This window comes from Asparagus officinalis, chromosome 3, assembly GCF_001876935.1.
Source record: "Asparagus officinalis chromosome 3, Aspof.V1, whole genome shotgun sequence".
NCBI classification, from domain to species: Eukaryota; Viridiplantae; Streptophyta; class Magnoliopsida; order Asparagales; family Asparagaceae; genus Asparagus; species Asparagus officinalis.
In genome coordinates, this window is record NC_033796.1 from 12,989,617 (window position 1) to 12,999,790 (window position 10,174).

At 37.6% G+C, this 10,174-nt stretch overlaps 1 protein-coding gene, 1 long non-coding RNA gene and 1 other non-coding gene across 5 annotated transcripts; 1 reads left to right on the plus strand and 2 right to left on the minus strand.

Moving 5' to 3' along the window:
* Window positions 946-3,017, plus strand: LOC109833053 (NAC domain-containing protein 41-like). 3 transcript variants are annotated; one of them, XM_020400598.1, is made up of 3 exons: window positions 946-1,293; window positions 1,594-1,941; window positions 2,439-3,017. In XM_020400598.1, exons 1-3 carry the CDS (start codon window positions 1,225-1,227, stop codon window positions 2,649-2,651), a joined length of 630 nt encoding a protein of 209 aa, XP_020256187.1. In that variant the 5' UTR covers window positions 946-1,224; the 3' UTR covers window positions 2,652-3,017. The 3 variants fall into 3 exon arrangements, with proteins under 3 accessions (XP_020256187.1, XP_020256186.1, XP_020256188.1); XM_020400597.1 differs by having other exon boundaries at window positions 1,703-1,941; XM_020400599.1 differs by lacking the exon at window positions 946-1,293 and adding an exon at window positions 1,394-1,436.
* On the minus strand, window positions 5,451-9,339 carry LOC109833057. The gene is made up of 3 exons (XR_002245076.1): window positions 9,181-9,339; window positions 8,067-8,411; window positions 5,451-5,696 (listed from the first exon to the last, which is right to left on the minus strand). It is a non-coding gene; the product is annotated as an uncharacterized LOC109833057 (long non-coding RNA).
* On the minus strand, window positions 7,586-7,656 carry TRNAG-GCC. Its single transcript has one exon. It is a non-coding gene; the product is annotated as a tRNA-Gly (tRNA).

A 10,174-nucleotide genomic window follows, 5' to 3' on the forward strand; every position in this document is an offset into this window, starting at 1 on the left:
CAGAACAAGTTTTAGGGGTATTTGCTTTGAAGGAGATGGGCTGCCGATGATTTGTTAGTGTTTATCGTAATATATTTATTTATAGAAAATAGGGAAAAAGAACAGGTGGGTTTTTTTATTTTATTTGGGAGAGTATGTATTAGGTATAAATTTTTGGGTGGAACTATCTTCAAACTTGTTAGATCGTTTCATTAAGTTGCAATTTACATTTTATTTGGCTCTTTGTTCAGTGGTTTTCAGGTTTTTATTTGCTTGTGATGGATGAGCATTGTTGAAAAATTGGTTATTTTGGGCATCTACATGTCCCTATGATTCTTCACTTTTTCTTTTTAAGTTAATGTCCAAGGATTGGTACCCCGCGCACATGCACCTAAAGAGACTTTGCATTTAGCATGCCTGTAAGTGGTACGCCAATTTTGGAGAACCCGAATAAGTTCATAATATTTTTCTGAAAACCCAGGAATAAATTTACTCAAGATGTACAGGCATATAGTTCTGAACTAGGTATACAAGTTCATGATGCATAATAGTATAGTTACAATCTCTAATAACTGGAGACAGCTTACATGTCATTGAATTCTAAGAATGAAACAAGATGAGGTGGCTGCTGCATTGTAGAAAATTACCACATGATTTAACAAGCTATATTAACAAGTTACATTGGGGAAAAACATCAAAAAGACATGATAAGATAGCGCGAGGAAAAGATGTAACAATTAAATAATTAATTAATTTGATTAATAATTAAACCAGACGACTTCATTAGTTAAAATTGCCAATATCCAAGTAACATGCACGTAGAATTAATTGAATGGAACAGTACCGTTGAAACTTTTTCATATTCAAGATATTGTTTGAGGTACACCTGTCTTGTTCAGTCCATCTATATGGATCCTTATATATAGCCAAAAGTTGAGAAAAGCTGACAACAATTTTTGAATTCATTCAAGATCAAACCCCATATTTTCTCAGGTTCTGATTTCTGATATTAAGGAGGAGAAGCGGAGAGATCAAACTCCAAAAGAAGTCTCAGCCATTTCAAGGACCAGAGCACAATTTTTCCTGCAGCTAACAACATGGCCAAGCAAGAAAATGGATCTTCAACTCATGAAATCTGCGAAGGCCAAGAAGAGAAAGATCCAAAAACATTGCCTGATGGTTTCAGATTTCTTCCTTCAGAGGAGGTGATCATTACTACCTACCTGAGGCCTAAGGCCCTTGGCAATGATATCCCTTGCAAAGACATCATCGTCGACGTCAATGTGTATGATTATAGCCCGGCACAGCTTGCAGGTATCTTGATCAAACGTTTCCGTATCTGTTTCTGATCGTTTTTAGGTAGACATACATATGTATGCGTAATGTTAGGTTATGAGTCACTATGTGGCATTGTAGCTTATGTCTTGTTCAGCATTATCTGAGTGCTATTTCTTGAGGTTTCTGGTTTAGACTTTATTTTTATTGGAGCACCCAATGCAAACTGTCTAGATTCCTATAATAACAAAACTGTATTATAATGAAGATGGTTTCTTGAAAAAAACCAAAGTTTTTTATATTGATCAAGATTTTGATGTCGGTATTGTTTTTCTTCAGAGGAATATGCAGGTAGAGAGCAAGAGAAATTTTGGTATTTTTTCACATCGAGGGATACTGGGAAAGGGAAATGGCAAAGCCGATCAACGCCTGGAGGATACTGGGAAAGGGAAATGGCAAAGCCGATCAACGCCTGGAGGGTACTGGAGGATATATAGCAACAAACCGATCAAGAAGAACAAAGGGCATCAGAAGATTACAATTGGGACCAAGAATTTTTTAGAGTTCTGGGAGAAGACAGAAAAGAGTACGCCTAGGAAGGATGATCCAGGGAAGAAGACGGAGTGGTTGATGCACGAGTACACGATTGAGGAGTCGAAGCAGCATGCGAAGGATGGAGACAAGCGGGTGAGCTTCTTGGCCTCTTAGTTTGGATTTGAGTTTCTTGCTACGTCGTGTTTCTGCTTTCTTCATGTTTTCTCTTTTACATGATGCAACATAGAATCTTTCCTTCTTAATCATCTCCTCTCTTCTAGCTATCAGTTATACTTTTCTTGTTTACCATCTTTATTTTCGATTGGTTTTGTTAATTATTTTCTTAATGAACAAGGTTTATGTTTCTTATTGTTTCGTGCCATGATTGTGAGCATCTCATTTCACAGTTTTAGTTTAGTTTTTTTTTCCTTTCCAGTTTTAATTAACATATAATGTTTTCTTCTTCTTGATTCTTGAATTAGTTAACATTCAGGATGCATGCCCATTGTTGAGTTTCTTAATTGATTTTGTATCTACTGTTTTCTTCTTCTTGATTCTTGAATTAGTTACATTCAGGATGCATGCCCATTGTTGAGTTTCTTGATTGATTTTGTATCTACCTCTGTACCTTTTGTGCATGCTGAGTGCAGCAGAACGGTGGGGTTCTGAATAAGATATATCGCAGTAGTCGTGGTGGCAATAGGATAGCTACAGCTATTGCACAAGCAACAATCCCTGGACCTGGACCTGAACGCGATCGTGAACCTGAAGCTGAAGAGGAAAACGAAGAATCATCGAAGAGAGCCCGCCTGAGGCTGGACCGGAATGAGATCCCAGACCTGAACGAGATCCCAGAAACATGAGGCGATCAGTCTCACCCCCCTAACACTCGACCATATTTGACTCAACCTGTACAAAACCCAATCCCAGATTTCAACTGCAGATTGTACACAAAGAACCTGGCTCCTTTATCGTCACTAGCTGCTATTATCATTGCTACCGGCATTCTTGAGCTCAGATGAAATGAGACAGTTATGGGTTCTTCATATTTTGGCTTAGTTTGGATGTTTGCTACTTAAGGATAGCTATTCTGGGAGATTAATTTGTTCTTGAAACAAAATTTGTAGTTTCTTTCTATGGAACCCTGATGTAAGTTCAATTAAAGATGCAAACTATGAGTATGTTTGTATGGATATTGGTGATGTGGCAGCTCAGATTGCCAATTATTAACATGCTGCAAACTATGAGTATGTTTGTATGGATATTGGTGATGTGGCAGCTCAGATTGCCAATTATTAACATGCCAAATTTGTTGAACCAAAAGTGTCTAGATTCTTTCATAGACTTTATTATCTTAGGATCACATGCTAATTTCCACATTGCAAAAGATTCATATATTAGCAATCCACATGATTACATGAATTTATGATCCAAGACCTGTAACATGAAGTAACAGATATGGTCGACCTATGATGACAACAGAATTAATAAATAAACCAAAAGCTTCAGAAACTTCAAGTTAATGTACAACGAGATCAACATTGAACCACCTTTTCCACCTAAGAACCAAAACTTGATGACAAGTAATGCAAAAATGTGTCAGTTTCCAACCAAGAAATAATTTTGCGACTCCAATTGAGTACAAAAGGTATAAACTATTGCCAGTGGCTAACAAAATCAGTGCCAATAGTAGTTCAAGCACAGGTTCAAGCATAGCACTCTAAACTTGAATTTAAAACTTAAATTCCAGATTTAATTCGTAGTCCTTAATATAAATAAATAGTATCCGAACTGAACTTTTGGATCTGAGTAATATTCATAGTCCTTAATACACAGTTTCTTACCAACTGTATAGGCATTAGCACAATTACTTGCAGATGACTAATCTATCCAGGAATATATTGGTATTCACAATGGTAGCAATGTGTGGAAGCAAACATGCATGTTCATATCATAATGTAATCTGTCCAATATGTGGCAAAGTTAATGCACATACATATTATAATGTGATCTGTCTCATATCATAATGTAATCTGTCCAATATGTGGCAAAGTTAATGCACATACATATTATAATGTGATCTGTCAAATAGGTGGCAGGGTTAATACTCGAGAAGGACATGCACATCTTTATACATATATTGACTCCATCATAATATATCTGGTCCAATTTTTATCATAGACGTGCTAACGCAACTCCATTAACGTATTCTCAATACAAAGTATCTTTTCAAGGATATAGTCGAGGAAGTCACTCACCCTTAAGGATCTGAAGAACTATAGCTATCCTTTTCACAAGAGGATAAATCTTGGGGACCTCCGCTCTTGCAAATTAGATATTCGCATTTAACCAAGTTTTAACACTTACAAAATATTACTCTACACTATTTCAGAGTCCTATAAACCACACAACCATCTTGCAGGTACACTTGGGGATTGCATGGGCACTTGCCATCAAAGGCACAGAAATGCCCTGGCAGGTGTATATCTATAGAGAAAAGGAACCAGATTACCAATGCCACAAGTAAGCCGGATCGTGAATGCAATATAAAAATTATTTATTCGGCTATACTGAGTAGTTTGATGTTGCTAACCTTTTATTTTCTGATCCATGTGTTGTTCAATGTAGACTGTAATTACCACGTCAAAAACAACTATGCAATCAGCAAAATCATGTGTTTCCTGATGGATCCTCAAGTTTGAATGAAGGTTTTTTTATGTTGAATTGCCATAAAGCTTTGATGGAATTGACCATCATGATCAATATGCCAATCATAATGTGATCTTCTTTGATGCAAGCTAATAAAACACAAGAACCTGTTAAGTAAACGTGACATAACTTAGGCCAACTTGATACTACAAACTTTAAGACTCAGAAGCGCCTGGAGATGATATGCGACTGCTGGTTCTATTCGTGCTGCTTCTGTTACAGTGGCAGAGTAAATCCAATGCAAAGAAGACAGAAAAAAAGACTGAAAATATCTTTTTTCTGGAAAAAGAAGAAAAGAGCGTGGTGGTTGACAAGTGCTGTGTCAGGAGAGACTGGAGGGCGCGAGTAGCTGGAGAAGTCATCTTTCATGTCACAGAAAAGCTCTGAGAAAAGATTCAGACAGTCTCCTCCAATGTTCAACACATTGGCACTTATGGATGAAAGAGGTCTGTCTCCAGGCACAAACACCGTAGGGCTTGTCAAGGACGCTATTCATGTAACCAGAAATGGTACAAGGAGGAGAACGATCTAGGGAAAAAGGTGACATAATACCGTGTCTACTTTAGTCTCACGAATTTTGCAGTATATGATAAAGCAATTGGGAAAAAGATAAAGACTGCAGTGCACTGTACTTATGAAAGAAAAGACGCTTAAACAAATTTTTTTTGAGAATATAATGCAGAGCAAGGTAAGGCAGTGAAAGATGTGATGCTGCAATGAAAATAGAGTGGAATGACCCAACAAGAAGTTTACAGGTAAAAATTAGCCATGATGAAATTTCAGGGATGACTAGCAAAAAAACCCAAGGATTTGTAGACATGCAGTATGATAAATTCTACTAGGATTAAGCAATCATTTTTAACACCAGGAGAAAAAAAACTCACTACTAGATAGATAAAGGCTTCTGAAATATCCACAGCATTACTAAGTCGTCCGCATGTTTGCTGACCTTTTTATCATTTAGATCTATGGGTGCACGTCCGAGGGTCTGAATGCTCACCAATGCACCCTTCATTTTGGATCAGGTTCAAGTGTCTGCAGTGGTCAATACATCAACAATAACAAGATGAGCAGGGAAGACCATGTGTTTCCTTGTGGAATCTCAGGGTTGAAAAAAGCTTTGGTATGTCCAGTTGACAATAAGGTCTGTGGCGCGGATCACCTTGATTGACAGGCTCTGTGGTCTTCTTCAGTACAAACTAATAAAACACAAGAAATGATAACTGAACTTAGTACATTCTCTCTAACTTAGGTAAAGTTAATCAATACTACAACCATTAAGAGACACTTCTACATAAAAACAATAATTTGCTATGAGACACTTCTACATAGAACGTAATAGTTTTCATAACTGCTAGATGCAGCAGCGCTGCCAAGAGGACCAGGATTCACTGGTCATCTTAATGCCCTTTTTGGATCTTAAGGGATCAGTAACAGTTTTTGAATCCCATCTAAACCGTTCATGTTGATCTAAACACATAAACCATCTGCCATGTCAAAGAAAAGCTTTGAGAAGAGAGTTGGACAGTCTCCCAGTGTCATCACATGGACAATGGAGGAAGAGACCTTCCTCAAGGCGTTAATACCCAAGGGCTCATCAAGGGGGCTGTTCATATAATCAGATATGGGCAATAAGAGGACTGAGCAAAAAAATGTAGAGGTGCAGTGCAATGTAATTAAAAGCAGGGAAGCTACAAATTTTCCAGAGAACTTAGCACAGAATAAGGTGAAGTAATTAAATGTATGATGCCACATTACAACTAAAGTTAAAAGCAAAAAAATTGACGAGAAGGGAATCATAAGCAGAATAAGCAATTATAGGAAATATTAACTGGTGCATTACAATTTTCACAAAATAATAATAATAATAAAAGCCAAAGGATTTGTACCAGCCGAGAATCAACCCCATTGTGTACCATGCAGGATACAATTCTACCACTAGACTGAGATGCTACAATCACGGAGAAATTTGATTTTTTTAACAATAATAACATTGCAGTTTGTGATAATACCCTATATAAAGAAATTATACAGCTCACATCTTTGACATTATTAACTTCATGGTATTATATGACCAACAATAACAGTACGCTGTTAAATGATCAAAAAGCCAACTTTAACATATATCACATATTTATTAAGGACAGTGCAATGCTTGACATTTGATTTGAATATCAATCATGCTTAACTATGCAAACCTGAATTAGGAAGATAAAAACTCAGTACGGTCAAAGGCTCTAATCAGTTCGTCAAAATGGTAACATATGGCTAGTCTATTTTCTCTATTGAACTTAATATAAACAAGCCATTTTGGGTGTTGCGGGTTAGTTGGATAAATGGGTCTGCAACTGAGAATATCTTAAATGGTAAGAAAGATCTGCATGCACAAACAGACCTCTTTACATCCCTCCGTCTGGTAGTCTCTATTTCAGTATCCTGTCTTCACGGGAATCCAATTGAGAACAAACAAAAAGAATTAATCAATAGAAAATTGTTGCTGATTAGAAAAGGCCTAAAAATTGTTAAACGCATACCCACTATTTACCTCATCTGATGATTAAACAGGAAAGAATAAATATTACAGTATAATCTACTCAGTAGCTGGCTTAATTCTAGACGTAAGGGTCAGAATAGATTTATAACCAAGCACCAATCTTCAACTCATCCTATTGGGACACGGCAGAAATAGAACTGGCTGGGATAAACCTGTAAGATGACCCAATTAACCATAAGAGAAGAAGCTTGAAAGAACAGCAGCATGTCGACATGCTAACTTTATCTTGATTATTAGGAAAAGCATAGATAAACCAGAAAGAGCTGTGTTGGTTGCTGTCCAGACACAAGTTACAGCCATCAAAACCATCTGGATACCAGATAAAGAAACAATTTCTATTTGGACCCAGGTAAGCGTTAAGTTGCGCACAACCCAACTACTTATACCCAATGACGCATGACAATGTGATAAGGTAAAAGTAAAACAATAAAAGACTTAGCACAACAGGATTTGCATGCAGGACAAGGTAAAGCGATTTTAGAAATTATTTACGTGGAGAATTGCAATTTCAAAAATATTCAAATAAATAAGATTTGCACCAGCCGGGAATCGAACCCGGGTCTGTACCGTGGCAGGGTACTATTCTACCACTAGACCACTGGTGCTGTGATGACACTGAAACCTGATTAACTTTAACATGACAGCATTACAGTTTGCAATGACATCTAATATAAGAAGATATTATACCACTGGCATCTTTTACATCATTGACATTATTTAGAACTATACTAGTATATCATGAATATTATCGACTCCATGCTATCACATAACCAGCATTGATAGGTATGCTGCTAGATAATTCAAAAACATAAACCGTAACATATATCATCTCTTTATTGACGACATTGCCACAATTAGTAAGAACCACCAGAAAATTTCATCAATAGAATCATCTACCAGTTATGTCAACTACTATAAGAAAACGTAGTAAGAGAATCATCTTCTACTATTAATGACAAAACTAACGCAGAAAATATGTTAGGCAATTATTCTGATAGCAGAAACAATAACTTACTCTAACATGGATAGGAGCATTTTCAAGATTTAGCAAATACATAGCACGTAGGGGAGTGCCAGGAACACTTCATTTGAAGACAAATAAATGTACCGGCTAGTGTATGTGTCCGCTGCCCAGCTACCTACACCACAAGAAGCCAGGTCATGAATGTTTTACGAAATCTACTCGCTAAGTAATACTTAAGTAGTCCACGTATCGCAGGTTCATGTCTCTGCAGGCTAACCAGGGCATCCTTCCAGTTGAAACCCCTTATTGACCCTCAGGTTTGAAATAATGTGGTCTTCTTTGATGCGCGCTAATAGAACACTGCCAACTTGATGCACGCTAATAGAACACAAGAACCTGCCAACTTAATGCTACAAAGTTTAAAACTCTTCTATGCAGAGTATAATAAAATTTCAACTGATAAATGCACCAGTTACAGCAACAGCCAAAGCAAGTTAGTTTTCAACCTTATATGTTGTAGGTTGCCAAATGGAGAAAATCATAACAATTTGTGCGTTAAAATCAACAGAAAACGTTTAGATGGGATATAACAACCAGCATATGCCGGTGTGTTTAACCTCCAGGCCAAAAAGTGCCTGAAAATCACACGCGACTGCCTGCCCTGTTGAAGCTGCTGCTATTATGGTTTATAGACAAATCAGTAGTAAATTCATGCTATGAAATATCATCACATTTCTAATTTGATTATAGCACTATGTTATCCCGCCTCAATATCCAATGGCAGGACACTAATATATGTATGCATAATTAGGTTTTTGACAAATAAAATCAAGTTATCATGAGATCTCCTCATTATCTAACACAACTTATGATGGCACTCTGTTACCACAATTGACTATCCAGCGACATGGAATGAAAGTGACAATTACTGAATGCAAACCTCAAGACCTAATCATCTAAGATCTTGATGGAAGAAATAATCGCTAGAAGATGAGTCTTGATGGAATAAAAGAATGAGGAAACGAAAAAAGTTGCAATTTTTATACACAGTGAATAAAGTCTACAACAACAACAAAAAACCGGCCCACATCAAACCCTAATAAGACTTTTCTTAGACTAATTTAAGCAGCAAAATAAAACTAAAAAATAGGATGATCAGGCTTACTTGAGATATTTCTTCGCTGAAGCTGAAACTCAGGGCTCTCTTCTTGAGAGATCGGTTCTTGAGAGGTCTTTCTTCTTCGTCGAATTCGCCGATGTCGCTGGGTTCTTTTGAATTTTTTTCTCTTTGTCGTTTTCGCCTTCGTCTTCGATCTATTATTGCTCGCGGCTCCTTCGAACTCCACCTCGGAGAGCAATCAGGCTGCAGGCATGGAGCAGTTATAAGCGACGCCCAAATTGGCAGGCCCAAAATAGTTCATGGGCTATTTTTTACAGGTGTTCATAAGCGGAAAATAATATTTTTTCCGTGGGCGTGTTACATTTACGCGACTCGGCAAAGCACCGCGTTCATTGTATCGCGTATATCTCACGCGTTTATATCCGCGTATTTTCTCACGCCTATATCTCGCGCCTAGCGTACGTGTTTTTTCAAAAAAAGCCTCGTTGCCAAATTTAATTCCAAAAAAACCATCCAATTCAAGGTTATTTAGTGAAATAGACCCCGTTTTTAATCATGTCAGCATCGTGGCCAGAAACTGGGTCGTTTAAAAAAAGGAAACTTCTAATTAGGCATGATTGTAGTCGGGGTTGGCAACCTCGACTAATTAGAAGCTCTTCTAATTATGAGCGGGATTAGCAAAACCGTGTTAGGGCGAAAGTAGTCGGGTTCCAAACCCAACCAAAATTATCGGGCTTGTGAACACCAACCATTTGGCAGAGCGTGGCTTTCACGACGAGACGAATTTAGAGAATTTATAAACGCCCACTGTAGGCGTCAAAAAAATGCTGAGAGGTATCCAAACACAGCTCAAAAGGAAGTCATCCAAAATGTCAAAAAAAGAACACAAGTATAGACTGTCTTGCACGCGAGATAGTCTTTACTGTCTCGCACGCGAGACAGACTTTACTGTCTCGCCGTGCGAGACAGTCTTTACTGTCTCGCAGAGCGAGACAGTTCTCGAAGGCTCAGAAACTGTTTTATAAACCGCCGACACGTG